Raw genomic sequence first — 21,873 nt, forward strand, 5'->3', positions numbered from 1 at the left:
TAATTCTAGCTGGCAGTAGCAAAGCAATCATAAGGAAATGGAAGAATAGATAGAAATTAAAGACTTATTTAATAGGTCTTCAGAAAACTAGGTCAAAACTCTCATGTAGTGAAAGAGCCCATAAAAGTGTCTTCCGTAGAAGCACGGGGCAGAGGGAAGGAGGGATGAAGTGACAATAAATCAAATTGTTCATTTTATTCTGTTTTTAATTACAATTTGAAAGGACACTGAAAATAAAACTTCCCTTCGACGTTTCTTCTCATTTTTATTATTTGATGGCAACAGTGCTTTTAACGTTTTATAGAATACCTAGTAAGCTCTTCGATTTCTTATGCAACAGCAACTAAGTGATTTAGTTTGTTTACTTCTCTGTCTATACATCTTTGTGGCAGTCACCCTTCTAAACTAAAAACGCAGGATGCTAAATAAAGAGTACTGGTAACTGAATTCCTCCCACAGTCTACAGGACAGACAACTTGAAAGCAAAATTCCTGTTCCCAGTGCATCTCAACCCTGCACTGAAGAAGCTTTCTGTAACAGAAGGGGGATAATTCAATCTTCATTGATTCAGTCTTCAGTATCCCTGCCTTGACTGCTAACAGGCACGCACATCAGTGCTATTGAACTCAACAGGAATAGAGTTGGAAACTGTATTTAACTCATTAATCACTGCTGTAAAAACAGCTTGAGCTCTCATTTTTTTTAAAAGAATTGTTGGTTAAAAACATACTTGATGCCAAGTTCCAAATAATTATAACACAACTTATGCCTCTTATGAAAACAATTTTAATTTAAATCCCATTAGAGTCTTTATATTGAATCACTTTCTTCATACCCCCACAGCAGAAGTATTAATGCCGTATTTTCTCATAGTCATGTATTTTATTACAATCTTAGAATATTCCTCTTCTCTCTAATCTGTTGAGATCTGGTATGAAATAATTATGCTCCAGACAAAGGATGATGATGACACACAAGGAAATAAGTTTAATGAACAGAAATTCATTAAAATCAAATTGATGAAGTCCAAATTAGTCAGAATTTGTAGTCACAAGGATCTTACTAAGACAAAGAGAATATATAATAATGCAAGATTTGCACATTAGCATGGAAAGGAAAGCAAAGTATTACATAAAAGAGCCAGGAGACTGAAAGATAAAAGCCTGCAGGCTACTTGGTGTGCAAGAATTGTTGTTTCAAATTCTATTAATCATACCAGACGTGGAGAGCAGTTACCAAGAAATATTAAAACACTCAATCACTTGCAAATCCTTAAGCTTCAACCTGAACCGCTGACTATACTATCAAAAAGAGACAACTGTACATTTAGAACCATAGAACCATTTAGGTTGGAAAAAGATCCTTATGATTGTTGAGTCCAACTCTTTACCCAACACTGCCAAGTCCACCACTAAACTATGGCCCTAAATGCCACATGTCCACATCTTTTAAACACTGCCAGGGATGGTGACTCAGCCTCTTCCCTGGGCAGCCTGTTCGAATGCCTGACCACTCTTTCAGTAAAGAAATTTTTCCTAATATCCAATCTAAACCTCCCCTGGTGCAGCTGAAAGCCATTTTATCCTGTCCTATCACTAGTACCCTGGGAGAAGAGACCAACACCCACCCCACTACAACCTCCTTTCAGGTAGTTGTAGAGAGCAGTAATAAGGTCTCCCCTCAGCCTCCTCTCTCCAGACTAAACAACCCCAGCTCCCTCAGCTGTTCCTCGTAAGACTTGTTCTCTAGACCCTTCACCAGCTTTGTTGCCCTTCTCTGGACACACTCCAGCACCTCAGTGTCTTTCTTGTAGTGAGGGGCCCAAAACTGAACACCGTACTTGAAGTGCGGCCTCACCAGTGCTGAGTGCAGGGGCACGATCACTTCCCTAGTGCTGTTGGCCATGCTATTTCTGATACAACCCAGAATGCTGTTAGCCGCCTTGGCCACCTGGGCACGCTGTCAGCTCATATTCAGCTGGCTTTCGACCAAGACCTCCTGGTCCACTTCTGCTGGGCAGCTTTCCAGACACTCTTCCCAAGCCTACAGCATTGTATGGGGTTGTTGTGACCCAAGTGCAGGACCCAGCACTTGGCCTTGTTGAACCTCATACAACTGGCCTTGGCCCATCAATCCAGCCTGTCCAGATCCCTCTGTAGATCCTTCCCACCCAATTTGGTGTCATCTGCAGACTAAGTGAGGGTGCACTTGATCTCCTCATCCAGATCACTGATAAAGATATTAAACATGACTGGATCCAAAACTGAGCTCTGGGGAACGCCACTTGCGACTGGCCTTCAACAGCATTTAACTCCATTCACCACAACTCTTTGGGCTCAGCCATCCAGCCAGGTTTTTTACCAAGCAGAAAGTACACCTTTCCAAGCCATGAGCCACCAGAAGAATGCTGTGGGAAACAGTGTCAAAGGCTTTACTAGAGTCTAGGTAGACAAAATCCACAGCCTTTCCCTCATCCACTAAGCAGGTCACATTGTCTTAGAAGGAGATCAGGCTGGTCAGGCAGGACCTGCCTTTCATAATCTCATGCTGACTGGGGCTGACCACCTGGTTATACCATACATGTTGTGTGATGGCACTCAAGATGATCTGCTCCATAACCTTCCCTGACACCAAGGTCAGGCTGACTGGCCTGTAGTTCCCTGGATCCTCCTTCCAGCCCTTCCTGTAGATGGGCATCATATTTGCTAACTACCAGCTAAAGCTCTCTGTTCATTCAGGTCAGTCTTCTTCCCACCGGCTCATCTTTTGGCACCTGCGGACGGCCTACTCCTGCACCTTTAAGATTTCCTTTTGGAAGAATGCCCAGCCCTCCTAGACTCCTTTGCCCTTCAGGAATGCCTCCCAGGGGACTCTGTTGATCAGACTCCCAAGCAGGCCAAAACCTGCCCTCCAGAAGTCCAACATAGCAGTTCTGCTGACCCCATCTCCTTACTTCCCTGAGAACTGAAAACTCTTTATCATTTCACACTCGCTAAGACAGCCTCCAACCATCACATCACCTGCAAGTCCTTCTCTGTTCACAAACAACAGGTCCAGCGGGGCACTTTCCCTAGTTGGCTCACTCACCTGTGTCAAGAATTTATCTTCCACACACTCCAGGAACCTCCTAGACTGTCTCCTCCCTGCTGTATTGTATTTTCAGCAGATGTCAGGTAAGTGGAAGTCCCCCATAAGAACAAGGGCTAGTGATTATGAAACTCCCAGCCACTTATAAAATATTTCATCTGCCTCTTCAATATTTCATGTGTCTCTTTTTCATAAGTCTGCATTTACCTGAGTAAACAGGCCTGTTCTGGTATGCACAGCGTTGCTTTTAGAAATTCTGCTATCACAGACGAGCCTTATTTCTTGATTGCACAGACTACCAGTATTCTGTTAGGTAGCTTGAGCCCTAGGCAGAAAACCTGAAACCGAACCCTTCAAGCTGACTGAGCCACAATAATTTACAACCAAGAATTCAGACCACTAAGTCAAAACCTCATCTTAGACACCTAGCTGAATTGTTGCTCTGTTCCCAGGTAAGCTTTGTAGTGCAACTATTAAAGCTTGTACAGAAGGAAGAGACCCTATTAAGTCTCCTCTGAAGTGGCACAGAGGAGACTTAATACTTAACAGAGGAGACTTCAAGGTGGCAAGCACAGCCAAAGTCTCTTGGTATTGTAAGAAAGGGCAAAAGTCTTGTGCAGAGAGACCTAAGCAAGAGCCTCCACACTCAGCAACAGTGCTGTGTATCCAGGACAAGAATAGTAACCAGAACAGCATGCCCCTTATACTAGATCTACATCTTGAACTCCAACCAGGAAAGAATGTATGAATGGGGTATAATGGAGAAAGCAGCACTGCTAACACACTAGTATGTTTACTGCCAGCACAGGACTGAAAATAAGACTCTTGCCTTTCAGAGATGAAAGTCTTCCTGTGTTAAATATTAATGTTGAATCAACAGCTGCCAGCTTCCACAGATAATTCCATGCAGATTATTCTCAAATCCTCAGTATCTATATATTGCACCTCCATTAAGCTGTGGGAGATGCTTCTTCACACATCCTTCAAAAAATGCCAGATATTGGTGGCACTCAAATTTTACTTTCCCATACTTCTAATGAGAGCTCAAACTGATGATAATCAGCACATTAGCAGCTCTATCATAAAAAACCCTCTGATCCTTTTTGACAGGGAGGAGACAGCATGAGAGTTCTGAGAGTAAATTAAAATGTTCCCATGCTTTCTCTTATCCTTTCAATCACTTTAGATGCAGTTTCACAGTTGAGTTAAGACTAATCATGCCATTAGAAGTTTGTTGTTATTTTGTTTGTTTAAAAGCATTTTTTATTTGCACCAGGATCAGTAAAATGATCTGGCTCACTTTGTGGTCACAGGATCACTAGAACTGCTGAATTTTCAAAAGCAGTAGGTAAAGGGAGAAGGACAGAACAGAGGCATTCCCTTTCAGTGCCAGTCTTCAGTTAAACTGAATTAAGTACGCTTAACAGTTTGTAGTAGCACATGATTTAATTGTGCAGTTAATAGCTTTTCTAAATTGCAAAATCACTAAAAAGTTCAGAGAATCCTGGGAGAAAGAAGTGATTAAAAACAGAGAGACCACTAGCATTCCAGGCTAGGAACTGCAAATGGACTTTGTGCATTCCTCATCTTCTCCAATTTATTCAATCCAGTAGAGAAGTGAGTATTTTAGTGTGAAAGAACATGCGTAATTCTTTTACATTACTCCAAACTTACTGTTTAGGGACATCTTCATAAAGTATTAACAGCTTAAATGAAGAAACTGCCAGATAACAAGTTCCATTAGTCTGTTTTTAAAGTTACTAAGTAAATGAGCTAACATTTAACTGAGATCTTGCTTGAGATTACATTTAATATGATTTTGAAGTCAAGAATGTGCCTTCCATTCCGGGTAAAGAACAATACATGAATGCTACAATCACCTCCAAACAGAACTTCACACATCCACAAACTCAGACTTAAAGTAAAACTCCACTGAAATGCAAAGCATGAACACATACTATTCACCCACTCTACCAGCATTAGCTCCATCTTCTATTCAGAAGTGATTCAAATATTTGCATTCCTAGGCTAGGTTTAACTGATTTTAAAGCTATAGACTTCACTTTCTTTCCTCGGATTCATGAGGAAATATACTCACAGCTTTTTTGATTCCTGCAGCATAATCTTTGGCAGATAAGATTTTAGCTATCTTCCAGAGCTGTTTCTAATATTTACAAGAACTGCTCTCAAAAGAGTTTTGGATAAGCTAAGTTTTGAAGGTAAAAAGAGTTTTGAGACTATTCACTAGTCAGTGAATCTGACGGCAATACCAAAACCACCTTATCCAAGCAAGAGCAGCAGTCCACTTGCTGTATCACGAACGGTATTCTTGGAAAAGGGAAATGGTAGCAAATACATAGAAGTTTCCTACTTAAAGGATTAATGATGTATCCAAGACAGGTCTGTAATTTTGATGTTGTATGTGAAGACACCTACCTAATTCCTTCCACGTTCTTTACAGATGGATTTCAGAACACTATAATAGATCTATCTTTGGTCTATCAGAGCAAACCAAAAATTATCCTCAAGACTGCTCAAAAAGCTAAGGAGATGAGCTGTGACAAGTTTCTGACAGATGACCAGATCTCAACCAATCACACTTGTTAATAACCACATGCTGGCAGAAGTATCTATCCTCTTCAAAACTGGAAGTCCTTGAATAAGTTACAGATGTGTCAGCATAGGTAAAGCTTGACAAGAAGAATTGCTAGTGGTCTAAAAAAAAAGGCACAATCTCAACTGGTAAAAATATTTGAGAAATGAAAGTGTAACTGACAATCTGCAGCTCGGCTGGAGAAAGGTCTTAGCAGGCACAAAGCCAAGTTTGCCACAGAGATCTTCAGGTACTAACTGAATGAGAGCAAGTCATAACTTTTGTCTTATTAAGCCAAAGGGAGTTGAAGAGTCAAAGAATAAAGGGACCCAATCATCCACTCCACAAATAATGGCTTCCTTTCAAGTGCTAACCAGCCATCAAAGAATACTCAGTCTTTCTTAGGTAGGCTGCCATTATAACCAGTTGTGTGATAAAGACTTTTGCTACTGTGAATGAACTAACAGGACCCAGTTACAATCTCATGAGATGCTCCAATGGCCATGTAAAAGTAGGGGAGTATTTCAAGTGCCTAAGTATCCAGTACCATTTCATACTCCCTCAAGAATGAGAAATATCTGCAGGGGTTTGGCAGATCCTTAAAGGTATGGAGCCTGCAGGAGATCCATAACTGAAGACTAAGCAGGGCATCTTGTGGCATTCAGAACAACATTAGGCCGTTAGATAAATGAATCATATCCCAGTTTCTGTAAAGGTTAAAAGCTTCCTATACTTTCCCTTCTGTAGGGCAAAATTAATGAAGCAAATCAAACTCTTTTTCCTATTTGAAAATAGCTATTCAATACTTTATTGTTACATTGAAGGAAAACAAGTTTCCAGCACCTAACAAACTCCTGCTGATACTCTTGTGTCCAGAGTCACTGGAAAGGAAAGGGATTACAAAACAGGTGAGCAACAAACAGAATCATAGTACCAGGATGCACGTTACAATATTGGTTACAAACTGCAGCTATTCCTGAATGAAAAAGTGGGAGGTGACTTTGCTGTCACAGGCCAGAACAGCATGTTCCATGTAGTCTCAGACACAATGCGTTTACAGCTTTCTGGAACAAAGTTACTTTAAAAATGAATGAGAATATTAGAAAGTTGATTTCTCCCTTCTGCCACACATAACATAAAAAGTCTGTGGTAATGCAATGGTGGCCTGGGATACGACCTGTATTCTACCAGGAAAGAATCTGTAAGGAACTTCCTGAAGAAATGTGCCATGATAAGACTAGGAGGTGTACATCCATTACTCCCTTCTAAATTAAGTCAAAATAGACTGAACAATTTCAGTCCAAAGGTCAGAAAAAACAGAATGCAATGATTATGCGGTGTGATACAGGAATACTATATAGCCTATATTATTTATATAAAATATTGATACAAAATTTCCACTCTACCTAACATCGCATTCTACCACTCCACCAGGGACCAGACCTGTGGCACCTACACAAATCAAAAATTACACACACATTTTTGGTTAAGTGAACCACAGTGGAATGAAGAACCAATAAAGACTGCAAGACGATCATTATATTACACCGATATGTTTGAATATTTTAACTTTTACCTCAATTATAACCACAGTCTATTCATTACTATTGGGATAGAGAGATCAGAAAGAAAACCTGATGTTTTGGTTGGATTTGTAGAACTATGCAGATCTGAAGCCACTGAAACAGACTTGGACTCCTACAGTGCCCTCTTCTGAGGATCATTTTTCAGATTACAACCTATTCAAATAAGTCTGCTGGAATTATGCTGAAAATGTAATATATTAATACAGTTATATAAAAGGTATTATATAAATCCAATAAATTACAATGGAAACTGGTACTTTAGTTTTAAGTTTTAGATAAAAGCTATCATGTTCTGGTCAAATGCGATTTCATGGTTCCTTGCACACAATTATATTCGTGGGTTTTTAAAGTTTATTTATCTAAACAGATAAACATGCTTTCAGCTAATAGAAATTGAAGTGAGTATTAATAGAAACAGTAGTTGGGAGAAACTGAAGAAATATTTGGGTCACACTGTGAATTATATTTTCTGATTCTAACTCTCACTCTATAACCTTCATATTGGGCTAACACATGGTGCTGAAAACCAATCTATTTTTCAAATACAAACATCTGCCAAGAAATGATACAACCTGAAAGAGGGTTTACAATAGAAGTGCCACTGAAATTCCTTACCAGACTTTCTATAATTCAACAGCCAATACAGTCTCAACCACCTATTAATACAAAAAAACATGAGATACAAGAAGGTGGCACGTTGAAAATGTATGATCTAAAAATACAGGAAAAGAATGGGATAAGAAGTTTTCAAAGAAGAAAACTCCTCCTTTCTTTTCTGCTGTCACTTTGTTCATAGAAGTAGACTCTCCCTCCTGTTTTCAGGGTACTGATCAAAACCAGGGCTTTTTCATACAAGAGGTATCACACTCAGAAATAATTTCTTCCCACAGATTTCATCTGCCTGGGACACAGATGTTCTGAGGTGTTTCTGTGCCCAACTAATCCCTTCGCTAAAATGGCTTTGAATTTTCTTTTATCACCAGGTTGTTTCAAAGAGGTTCAACAGTTGAGGGAAGGCAGATGTACAACTTCTAGAATTATATTTCATAGGGGCTCAATGTCCTCATGGTCTAAAGATCAGTTGCACAGTTCCATGACTTAAATTATTTGGAGGTTAGTATCATCCAAACCCAGGTGATCTCACGACATTAATGTATTACCAGTAAGAAAAGACTGCATCAGCATGTGACAATAGTTCAAAGCTGCAAGAAATAAGATTCAAATTAGGTGAGATTATCAACAGTATCTGTTCATTGGCTTTAAAACACTAGCTTTAGTCTTGGTTCAGTTCCAGAAAACAAGAAAGCCACTGCACAAAATCCTCCAGTACCTTCTTTATACTCTTAGCAGTTTACTGACTCTGATGATGTAACATTCCTGTAAATAGCTTTCCTAGGGCAACTTTGAGACATTATTCTGTAAAAAGATTCATCTTCCAAGTCAGCTTACTTTGTGGCATCAGCAGCCTCTGGAGTTGCATGTTTCATGCTCAGGAAAACATTTTCACATTTCTTTAGAAAAGCTAAGTTGTAATGTAGATAAGGACCCACAACAAAATTCTACTACTTTAGGGAGACTTTATACGCAATTCATAAAAGTTTTCTATATAAAAAGCTTCCAATTTGTAAGTACAGAGAGCTTGATACCTAGGCTACACAAAGGTGCTAAGACACCTACTCAAGCTTGAGAGTCCATCTGTGGCAAGTGAAATTTAACACTAAGGCATTTTCATTGTTCTTAGCTTAACTTCCAGCATATATAAAAATTACCTGATAAACGATAAATAAATCAAGCCTCATTTGTAGTTTACTTCATCTTCTCCTCTCATGTACATGCATATTCTCATTTATACAGTATCCTCTATAACCCCAGTGCAGATGTATATGTTTATTTCACTCTTAATAAAAAACAACAAACCAAAACACAATATTCCCATATAGTATGAGTAAACTAATTTGTTACATGACTCTTCAAAAACTCTTCAATCCAGCCACACAGTGGCTTTTAAAAACTTGCTTAACCAGTAACATAGTTTTGAATACAAACCCAAAAGTGTAATGAATTAAAAGACCTAGTAAAAACTTAAAAAAAAAACAAACCACAAAACCCTAGAAAAAGAAAAATCCCAAAAATGTTCTTCAGAAAGCCTCTACTCAAAAATTTTATAGTACAGCTCTGAGACAAGAGCATCGCACAGGTGGAAGTACGGGTTTGAGGACCACTGAACATTAAATTTTCCCAATATATCACAATTACAGGAACATCTGTGCTAAGTAACTTCATACCAAACTAATGTGAAAACTCAAGAACTGTTCAAAAGCTTATTCTCATTTCTGTAAGAAGCAGCAACTAAGTCTAGGACTGCTATCTAAAAATAGGTGCTAAGGCTTAAATATGCTGCAGTAATTAACATCTTTCTGCAGCAACCCCAAATTCCCAATTATTGTTGAACAAAGTCTCACAATACTTGCAGCTAGAATTAAAACAATCAATTATGATTTTTAGATCACTGATCTATTCAAAACTGTTCCATTCTCCTCAAAATGGAAGTGAGGCATAAAATAACTTTCTCCTACCACAAAAACACCCTCATTTCAATAGTGTGTGGAAAAGGCATGACAGAGACTACAAAGAGACAGATTTGCAAAGCAAAGAACAGAAAAAAGTATAAAGCATAAGAGAGGAAGAACAGAAAATACAAGGAAGAGTAAGAAGGGATAAAACAAACATTGCTAAAAATAAAATGAAGAAGGAGCAAAGGTGAAGGGACAAATTAAAGGGAGAAGACACAATCTGCTTCTGGCAAAAGGTTCCCCATTTTTTTTCTCTCAAGCCCTAAAATTGAAGTGGAATTCAGAGCTTTGTATTCAGAAATTTGGTTAAATGCTTGAGCAGCTTTTTAGGCTTTTTATAATGGTTAAGGTTCAATCTCAGTTTAAATTTAATCTCAGTTTAAGTCTCTAAAGAGGCAGCATAAGCCCCCACATCAAGACAGCAAGTGCTTACAAGCTAGCTGCTGAGCAAAAGTATTCTTCCATAGGGTCGCACAGTAAGTGAACCATTAAGAAAAACAGGTAATTGTTAGTTACTTTGGGGCTGCAACCAAAAGAAGGGTACTACACACTCTAGAAGTAGTAGCCACGACCTGTCATGAACTATAAACAAGGAATGGAGGAACAGGGACCTCACAGATCTTCAGCCTGTACAGAAATGTGATGGATCACAGTGCTACTCCTTGTCTAGTGTTCCTAATATATCCTCTTGTCACACCAAATCATCTATACTTACCCCTTAAAACAACTCCTTTCTCTCTGGAAAAAACGTAGATGGTTTTAAAAGTAGAGTCAAAGAAAACAAAAGGATATTCCTTATTTCCCACACATGCAAACACTCATATCTTAATTTTTAATTTTTATGTAGCTTTAGCACTGTTTATAGTTACTAAAATATTTATCCAACATTTAAACCATATTTGGACTACAGCACTTGCTCTAGATGTTAGGAGCCTCAAACTTTCAAGACACAGAATGCCCTGAAATCTTAGAAGAATGTTAACTGTACTTGTACATAAGACTGGCAGTTTGAAAAATATAAGTCTGCTATAGTCACCAGGAAGTCTGTCCTATAATGCTAAATATCATCAATGGACATCAAATCCTGTATTACATGGGTTTTTTTCCTTCTTCTCAATACATAAATAGGCAAAGGAGCTGAAAGCATCTTAAAATGTGCAGTGATCACAATATTGTGGAGTTTGGGATCCTGCTGACCGTGCTGAAGGTCAGCTCTAAGACAAGGGTTTTGGATTTTAGAAGAGCAAACTTCAGCTCACTCAGGGCTTAGTTGGGAGGGATCCCGTGGGAAGCTTCCATGGAAGATAAAGGAGCTAGTGAGTGTTGGGAATTCTTCAAGAACTCTCTGTTAGAAGCACAAAACCAGTTTATCTCCGATAAAGGAAAGGGAAGTAAGCAGAGCAAGAGGCCCGCTCAGCTCAACCACAAAGCCCTGGGTCTACTCAAATCCAAAAGGGAAGCACACCAGAGATGGAGAAGTGGAGGATTATCCGTTGAGAGCTACAAGGGCATTGCCAGAGTGTGCAGAGATGCAGTTAGAAAAGCAAAAGCCCAGCTTGAATTGAAACTGGCTGTAGACATAAAAAATAACAAGAAAGTTTTCTTCAGGTATATCAACCGTAAGCAGAAAAAGGAGGAAAACACAGGCCCACTGTTAAACAGAAAAGGAGAGTCAATAACCAACAATGCTGAAAAGATAGAGGTCCTCAACACCTTCTTCATCTTCTCTGTCTTTGCCAGCACTGCCAGGTCCCAGGCTCTGGGAACGAAATTGCCAATTGAACCAAACACCGACCCACCATCGGTGAAGGAAGAGTTAGTTGTGAATTATTATGGGAGCTTGACCCCTACAAATCAATGGGCCCTGACGCCATCCACCTGAGGGTGTTGAGAGAGCTGGCTGACATCATTGCGAGGCCACTCTCCATAATCTTCGCGAAGTCACGGAGAACAGGGGATGTCCCAGAGGACTGGAGAAAGGCAAATGTTACCCCTATCTACAAGAAAGGCTTGAGGGAGGATCCCGGTAACTATAGGCCCATCAGCCTTACTTCAATCCCTAGGAAAGTTATGGAACGAATCCTCCTGGGGGCCATCACAAGTCAAATGAAGCATGTGATTGGGAAAAGCCAACAAGGCTTCACTAAAGGCAGATCGTGCTTGACAAACCTGGTGGCCTTAAATGACAAAGTGACTTGTCTGGTTGACATGGGGCGGGCAGTGGACATTGTCTACCTGGACTTCTCCAAGGCCTTTGATACGGTCCCCCAGTCTCCTCCTGGAGAAATTGATGCGTTATGGCCTAGACATGTGGTCTGTGCAGTGGGTGGGGAACTGGCTGACAGGCTGCACCCGAAGGGTGGTGGTAAATAGCTCTTTCTCAAACTGGCAACCTGTCACAAGTGGAGTCCCCCAGGGATCAATATTGGGCCCAATGTTATGCAATATCTTCATAAATGATCTGGATAACGGCATCAAGTGTAGCCTGATGAAGTTTGCGGATGACACCAAGTTGAATGGGGAAATAGACACTCCAGAAGGGAGAGCTGCTCTGCAGGAAGATCTGGATAGGCTGGAAGAGTGGGCCAGCAAGAACCTTATGAAGTTCAACAAGGACAAGTGTAAGGTCATGCACTTGGGAAAACATAACCCAGGAGTGCAGCACAGACTGGGATCCACCTGGCTGGAGAGCAGCTCTGTGGAAAGGGACCTGGGGCTCCTCATGCACAGAAAGCTCAACGTGAGCGAACAGTGTGCTGCTGCGGCCAAGAAGGCCAACAGGATGCTGGGTTGCATCAACAAGGGCATCGCCAGCAGAGATAAAGAAGTCATTATCCTGCTCTACTCAGCACTTGTCAGGCCACACCTGGAATACTGGGTACAGTTCTGGTCCCCGCTATACAAAAAGCATGTGGAGAGGCTGAAAAGGGTCCAGAGAAGGACCACCAAGATGGTCAAAGGACTGGGAAGCCTGCCATATGAGGACAGGCTGGAAGAACTGGGTTTGTTCAGCCTTGAGAAAAGGGGTCTTAGAGATCTCATCACCGTGTACCAGTACTTAAGGGGTAGCTACAAAGAAGATGGAGACTCCCTTTTCACAAGGAGTCACATGGAGAGGACAAGGGGGAATGGACACAAGTTGCTCTTGGGGAGATTCCGATTGGACATGAGAGGAAAATTCTTCACACTGAGGACAGTCAACCATTGGAATAATCTCCCCAGGGAAGTGGTTGACTCGGCCACGTTGGACACCTTCAAGAGTCGTCTGGACAGGGTGCTGGGGCATCTTGTTTAGACTCTGCTCTTCCCAGAAAGGTTGGACTAGATGATCACTGAGGTCCCTTCCAATCTGGGATTCTGAAAACATCTGTTGATTTGCTTCAGTGATATTCTCAGAACAACAACTGGTCATATATTTATTCTGATGGCAAAAGCCATAATTGAAAAGCACATGTTACTATGATTCAGGCCTAAATCACTCGCATTCTTCTTGTCTGCCATTCTTCCAATCAGAAACTGGAACAAACTTGTAGGTACACTGTCAAAAAGATGGATGATTCAAGGTAAGTTGAAACGGTCCTTCAAAGATACAACATAACCAATCAAGAATTCTACCTGATATGACAAACAGAAGAAGTGTACAGGCTCAGACTCAGGAGACTAAAGCTTTTCTCAAAAAGAAGAAAAAATAAACGAAGGTTTTCTTTTTCAAAGAAGGAGCTAAGAAAGCTTATTTCACAATTTTGCAACTCTTCTAATTATCCAGAAGAAATCCTGGTGTATAACACTGAAAAAGGCCACACATTACTAGACAGAGAATAATATCCCACAGATAGATGCCCAGAACAGAGTTTATGAATATTTTGGCATCCAGGAAGACCCCAAAGTATTTTAAGACATGCATTTCATACTGCTCACACAATTTTCTACGGTTAAGTATCATTGAAATGCCAAAATTAAAGCGAGAAACTTTGGTAGCTCAAGCACTGATGGGGGTCTGGCATATCTAGTATTTAAATTTAAAATGATTAGGAGTTAGGTCATTGATATTTAGGTTTCTATTAGAATATTTCAGTGTTACCCTCCAATTTTTATCTCTGTAAGTCAATTATCTAGGTAAATACAATTTTAACAACTTACTTGCAACAGATAGCTAGAATGCCCCTTATCCTATATATAAATAATAAAAAACTCTCATCCTGAGTCAAGAAGACTGCAGCATTGGATGGAGTACAGTGAAACTTTGTTCATCAACTTTATGGGAAAAGCAGGGGTTGCTTTCTTGGGTTGATACAGATGCAGTAGAGAACTTGCCTACACAGATTCTACCCACTGCTGCTATTCCACTGTTAGTCTGTCATGGGACTAACAGCAAACATAGCAATACACTTTGCTGCAAAGATAAATGGCATTTTTGTCCACAGACTGTACTTCTCTTTTGCCAGCACCAAGTGCTTGGCAGCCACAAAGCAAATCAATTCATGTGGCTGAAATTTAACCCTTCCTGTCCTTTCAGTTATACTTCTGCTGCACCAACCCTTTACCCAGATTGCCTTAGAAACACTACTCCATACTCAACGGAAAGGGGTGAGAAGATGGAGGGAAGGTAGAAAATCATTCGTTATTAAATGAATTATTTACATCCAGAATATTTTTCAAGTACTTTAGCTTGTTTCATTTTTATCACTTTATCTGGGTAATTCATCTAGTTAACAGGAGGTGATCAACCTGAATACACCCTTCCCTTCTGTTCTCGGACTCTCAGAATAGGCGCTAGAAGTTGTATTATGCTCTCCTGCAATAAACCAGCAGAACTGATTCAGAATACGCTTTACAGAGTCAACAATTTCCACAAAAGTTAAGGATAGACAGTATTTCCTGTACACTGTGCTTGAAGATTTATTATTTACTATTACATTTCACTTAATGCACACCCCAACAGAGGAACAAAAAATATTTAGAGCAGAATTAGACACTACTGAGCAATCTTAAGTAGCCACTAGACACTTGAGTCCACTGCACATAACCATGATCTTTATGGAATACACTAAGAATTAATAACTAATAATTATGATTATTAGCTATGCATATTATTAGCATAATTCATAACATAAGATACTAAGAAAACACTACAAGAGGAAACTTTTAAAAGCATTTAACAGAAGACTAAAGATCACAGAACAGTTGAGGTCAGAAGGGACCTCCATATTTTGTCAGAACTAGCACTCAAAAAAATATTTTTAATGTGTTTCTTCCTGGAATTCCTGGAGAGTCAGGCTGCTTTCCATGATTCATGGTTCTGGGTATATATATTCAAAGACTTGCTATTTTTCTCCTAAAAGTCCTTATTCTTCTAGGTAATTTTTTTCAGACTTAATCTCTGCTCCCCCACCAGTTATGTCAAATTCTGAGCACTTCAAATTGAGCAATACTTCAATAATTAATCCTAAAAGTGTAAGCTTGAGACGTGCTTCTCATAAGTACTTGTTTATAAAAAACTTTGTAGTGACTGAAGTCCATGATCAACCTGAATTCACCACTTTTTCTCAACCTTAACTGAACACCCAGAAAGTTCATTTCTGTAACCTGCTATTGTCTGAAACGAAGCTGAGCAGCCCTGAGAGTCACTGGGTTTTTTGCAGGACTACAGCTCCCATCTCTGTTTTGCTCTCTACAATGACTGTTGAAACTTCTGATTAAGTCAGCTCTTTTTAGAGGACACCCTCCCAGACAGCACACACATTTGGTGGTGGATCCATACCAGGAGAGCTGAAGCAGTCACTACTTCCAGTGATCCTCATCTTGCAGAAACAGGGATGGCTGAACATCTTGAAAATCAGTTCCTGAACTGCTAGACTGCAGCTTAACACATTCAAGAAAACCAAACCAGATTTTAAACATCTTCATGTATTGCACTGCAAGCTGTAATGGTTCAGGTGCTATCTGCAAACAACTTGGCAGTCCTGACAACTCCTGTGACAAGGGCAGGGCAAAACATTAAAGCTGGGATGTATAATAGTGTTATCTGCCATCAAGTATGTTGCTTCCCATAAAACTGTTGGAATTGGCCTTCCCAGTTAGTCCCGAGCAAGTATTTTCACTCCAGAATACGATCATCTTGCTCTCATTCCAGTTAATATAAGTTAAAGCTGCATACAGTTCATATGGGAAGAGGTTATTTGGAAACTGCTATTCACATGTAACTACTTCAAAAACACCATCTCAGTATTTTAAGACAAATAGGATAAAATAAAGGACATTCTTCCTCACAGCGTTCATGATCAGAATTAAAAATTCTAACCTTCAGAAAAGCTAAAAAAATAGGAATATAAAAGTAAGTTTTCTTGGTTAATGGATGATTTAAGTTTTGCAACAATTCTAAGCATATTGATCTAAAAAGGGTTTTTTTTTTCATAACTGGTAAGTATTCCAAATTTTTCTTTAGGTTTCTAAATGCATAAGAAATCAGTTCAAAACATTACATCACTACTTGTTAGGAATTAGCTCAACTTGAAAAAAAGCAGCACGTTTCTCAAAAAGTAAGGTAAATTTTAGTGAATAAAAATGCAAATATGCATTTTAGGAGCCTTGAATTTATTAATCTGATAGGTTTAATTTCCATTTTCCTGCATCAGCTTTATTTATAAAGTGTCGTGCCCTATAAATATGCTGTTATTTTCTATAGTCAAGCACCCTCTTAACAAATCTTCTCATTAATATGTAAATTTAAAGTCAATCGGTCTTCTCCCTGACAGCGCCATGAATTCCTAGTGCACTGTATAATCAGCTTTGACTTGGCATCCACTATTTATCATCAAAGATGTCAGTTAGAAAAATTATGGAAAATGCACTGCAATTGATATGACTGCAATCTACTTTGTCAACTCTTAATTGTTCCTCATATCATACATTTACATATAAACAGCCTAAATACTGATCCATAATGATGCAAATAAACTAAATTAAAAATCTCTTCTACTGCACAAGACGCCCTGTTGTATGATGAGTTCATTTAAGAACCTATTGACAAAGGCATGCATTTCAACTAGCCACAGAAAAAATTTCTGCTAATTTAATTGCTGAGTAGGTAGACAAACTGAATTTTGCACAGAAGCTCATGAAAGTGGAAACAAAGTGTTATTAATACTATACCACTGATGACCAATTTTTAGTTGACACAGACAGTACTGTTACACAAACCTTTTACATTCCTAGAGCAGAAGCCACAGCAACAACTGTCACCCATCCGGTTTCAGTGATAAATGTACATTAGTGTCTTAAAGAAACTTAACCTATCAGGACCTCCAAACTCTCAGTCCAAGACAGGGTGGGTCATCCTCTTCTTCTACTCTTCCTTTGTCACAGCCTACAACTGGCTTAACCAAATTGTGAAACTGTAGCTTTAGGCAAAGCTAATTATCAATTTTGATTCTTTCTAAAGGTCAGAGAGAAGGACGCAAGTTACTTTCTTTCAATAAGCAATATGTAATAAACAATTCTGCCTCAAGGACATTAGGAAAACATATCGCTTAAGTGTCCCATTATCTAAAAATACTTTCCTTATTTTAAGCAATCCTCTGGAAAGATTTGTTCTTACAAACAATTTAATTTTCATCTGAAATGAAAAAAAGGGTTCTAGAACACAACTCATAGTGCAAGAATATGATTCTACATCAAATATTTTTCAAGGTTTCTAGTTTTCTGACCACTATAAACCCTGCTTATTTAAGAAGTAAGCATAACTGTAAACTACATTAGGCTGAAATTAGCTGTTTGTCCAAATACATCTCCTTATAATTATTTTCACATAATAAATTATACATATATTAACACAGAATACCAATGTATTTCTGTCTGATTCCCAGGTAAAGGTTATTAAAAGACAGAGTTTGAAAGAACTCAGTGATAGCTGGTGTCATTCTGTATTCCAATGCTGAAAAAAAGAAACCTTTAAAGAATGGTTAATATGATAATTACCAACAGCAATAATCTGCACTGAAATAACAATGCCTGAATGGAAGTGTTAAGACACATTAGCTGAGCTAAAGCAGAACTATTTCACATCTAAAGAAATACAGAGAAATGTTAAAACAAACAAAAAAAATCAATTATGAAACTTCTTCTAAGGTTCTACAATCGCCTTATATTCATTACAAGTACATATCCCGAACATCTTTTTATGCAACTGTACAAAGTCCATCTCCAACTACTGCCGTAAAACAGTACATATATCAATGAACATGTACATTTAAAAATGAATTAATTTCAAACTAAATGGTAAAACTTAACAGTAGTAACATCCCAAGCTTGTAATAAACACACACAGCCAGAGCTGTGGAGCAATTTTATAGAGTTTTTAACGGAAGTATTCTGTCTTTTAATTTAAATTGTCATTCAGAGTTAAACCCCTATTCAAAGCAATGTTACTAGCTTCAATTTCTTGAGCTGTCTACCTTTTTGCTATTAGAAGTGATAGAATTTGTATCTTAATTATCCTTTTTTAAAAAATTAAAGAGTATACTCATATTTACATAATATAAATGAAAATACCGCAACATTTTTTATATTGCACTTTACAAAAACATATATTCAAGTCTCCACACAATCCCTCAGAACATTAACAAAGTCTAGACAAGTAACCTGATGTTCACCATGCTGTAATACCAGGCATTCATGTCTACAAAGGAAGTAGATTTTACCCAGTTTCGTGATAGAGTGGCAAACCCTTCTAGCTCTGACTCACATAAAATCTCCTAGAGCCAAGAGCCATGTCACTCAAGAATCACAGAAAAGGACACTCTCTGCTGTCCTACGGAATGTGCCCACAGTAAATAAGAACAGGTTACAGCCTGGAAGGAGAATTCTCATGCTCTGAAGAAGGGTGGATGCCTTGCATTAGTCAAGCCTTAGAGAGCTAAGACTTACACATTTTATTTCTATTTTTACTAAAGTCTGCATTAAAAAAAATGCATCTTAAAAGACTAAGTATATCCAACAATGAAAAATAATTCAGAATGCAAGCACACAATAGCAATTTTAGAAGTTACAAACTTACCTTCCATGGGCTTACAAACTGTGTACGTGCATATCGAGTTAACATGTGGATTATAACAACTTGACCCCACTCTTCCACATCAACCAACAAGTTGCAGAGCTTTCGGTAGTTCTTGTGAATCAGATCTATTCTATCTGGACACACTTCCTCAAATGCCATCACAACGCTCCCAGCTACCAGCTAGAAAACAAAATATAAACCAGAAGGTCAGCATTCCTTCTACAGTTCATCCACAAGTGAGAATCAGAATTAATACTAGCAATTCTCAGCAATTTCAGATTGTTTCTATTCAGTGAAAAGAAACAACAACAACAACAGCAAAAACCTAAGCCCATGGAAATGGTATTTTATTTAAAATAGAACTGGGCTAAGTTTATTAGAACGGAGAAAACATTTGCTGTTTCTATTACACACATAAATCTTAACTCCTAGCCCTGAAGACACAGTGCAATGTAAGCATTTTTTTTTTCTTACAGTTATAGTTTCCAAATAAATTATCAGAGAACTTGCAATTAACTCAGAAATAACAGGAAACAACAAGAAGTCTAATACAGTGATATGCCTGACAAGGTCTATTGGGATTCTCTTATCAACACTGGCGTGATCAAACTAAAGAGGAGCTAGGTAAGTTTCCCAGCGCTACTGGGATCCAAACTTCTCTCTCGATATGGCCAAATTAACTGCCACATGAAATTCAATATTTAGAGTTTCATGAATACACTTCACAAGAAAGGCATAAAAATCAGCAATACAATACAGAGATATATTAATACTTTTCCTCAAGGAACACAAGCAGAATTTCTGCATGTTGTACACACCTCCCTACCAGTTCCAAAATTACACAAATGAATCATTTATGCCCTGCTATGCTCTCACAGATTTTTTGTCTCCATAAGAAATAAATCTGTATATATACACAAAGATCCTCATACAGACTATGATTATAAAAACAGGTTTGTCTTCATGAGAGAATTAAATATATTCGCAACATTCTAACACCTCAAGGCTTACTGAAACCTTCTGATAGGGTATTTTCTTTTAAAAATAAAGAAAGGAAACATATATTGGGGTTCCTGTTAAAATACTGGGAGAAGGTTACTTTAAGCATAGCAAAACCCCAAAAGCTGACTGTGTATTATAAGGACTTGTCATTGTGTGTCTGGAATTACTGTTCTTTCTCTTCTAATTGGTTTAATTAAGATTTGTTTTGTGTCAGAGCACATGTTAAGTCAAATAACTAAAATGATGAGACTTTATATGAAGCAGCTGATATGTATGCAGTTAGCATGCATGCAGTATAGCCTTCTGGCAGTAAATTAATATCATATTCTATCTAAGCACTGGGGATCTGCATTTCAACCTCTAAAATTTCCCCAATGACTTAAAGTAAGCAATTAAATAGAAGTGCAGTTTATTGAAATGGTACTTTTTGGGAAATATTAAATACAATGATATTCATATGTTACATTTTTCTCCCTATATTTGGCTGACATTTCATTTATTAGTATGTGCCCAACATTACAATTGAAAGAAAACAGCTCAGAATATAGTTTTGCTATTATGCTAAACAAGTTTCAGGCTCTGTGGGGATTTTATGAATTACCAATAAGAATAAACGTGAAGTTGCATTTATTGTCTCCAGCCCCATCCACAGAGTGGTACCTGCTGGTCCCAGCAAGTACACAACTCATTCCAGGGTGCAAAATTTTATTATTTGATAGAGCTAAATAAAACACACTTTACGTCTAAAATAATGTGCTATTTTTGCTGTATCAAAAAAAAGCTTTTTTTATGTTGTTATAATGAACTTTCCTCTTAAGAACATGCTGCAGTAAGCTATTCTGTAATTAAGAACTGCTGCAAGTTGATGCTTAGGTGTAGGTTCAAAGCTCAGCAGAACACAGTGGTTAACTCCAGGCAAATCATTATCAGTCCTGAGTAGGTATTCAGTTAGGCCAGATATGCTGAGGATGGAAGAGAAGATAGGCAGGAAGAGTTACATGTCAGAACCCGCATGCAACAAAGCAATTTTATCAGGATGCAAAACTGAGCTACAGTTAAGGCCAGCTTGAAGATGACAGTGTGATGGTCCTGAAATTTTAGAAGAAAGGGATGACACTTTTAGACCACAGAGACTTTTTTTAGGTCACTGTCCCACAGACTTTATTATGGGTATTCTACTCCTCCACACCATAAGGCAAGTATAGGGTCTCTTGACAAGTTTAACATACAAGGGGAGAAAAGGAGGGAGGAAAGGAGGGGGAGGGAGAGAGACTGACACACAGATCAATTTATGAATGTAAAAGCACAGCCTAATATTTAAAAACACCCTTTGAGGTTCATAGGTGAAGGATGACACAGATAGTGTTGTACAACTGTAGTCCTGGAGTGGATACCCTTGCTTTTACTGCTACTACACACACATTTTGCTGTACTTCTCTTTCATTTGGGTATGATATAGTTTGAAAGCTGACATAAAATAATACATATAACACTAGTTTAGATCTTTTAAAACCGAGTATATATCCTATGAACAGTGCTGGCTTTTTAAAAGTTCAGTTACTGTAAGTAAAACAACAATTTGATGTGAAGAAATAGTCATACTGAAATACAGGAATTCTAAATAGTTACTTATTTCAACTCACTTGAGTGACCCACTCAAGTTTACAATGAGAATGCTGTCACTTGTGAACACTTAAGATATTGATAAAAATTTGAACATATAGTATGAAATGCAAGAGATGCACTAGATGAACGAGCATTTTATTCCTGTGGCAACTCCTAGATTTACAAGTTAATACAGGAATTGTCATACATCATGACACTATGTAAGATCATGCCCCTCTCCCCATTATTGCATTTTCCAAAATTAAGCTTTTCATTTGAAGAGGGGGGTGGGGTTGGGTTGGGGGAGGAGTGAGAATGTAAAACAGATTGAAAATGCACTGGTAGAAAGAGGATTTATCTGAGAAAATTTCT

General features: G+C 38.4%; 1 protein-coding gene across 1 annotated transcript in view; it reads right to left on the bottom strand.

Annotated features, from left to right (window-relative positions):
• AP3B1 (adaptor related protein complex 3 subunit beta 1) overlaps window positions 1–21,873 on the bottom strand; it is a 156,094-nt gene that overhangs the window by 97,145 nt on the left and 37,076 nt on the right. The window contains exon 7 of the mRNA XM_075078703.1: window positions 18,895–19,074. Coding sequence (XP_074934804.1) covers window positions 18,895–19,074 — 180 coding nt within the window. The remainder of the gene's footprint in view (window positions 1–18,894; window positions 19,075–21,873) is intronic.

This window comes from Phalacrocorax aristotelis, chromosome Z (assembly GCF_949628215.1).
Source record: "Phalacrocorax aristotelis chromosome Z, bGulAri2.1, whole genome shotgun sequence".
Taxonomy (NCBI): Eukaryota; Metazoa; Chordata; class Aves; order Suliformes; family Phalacrocoracidae; genus Phalacrocorax; species Phalacrocorax aristotelis.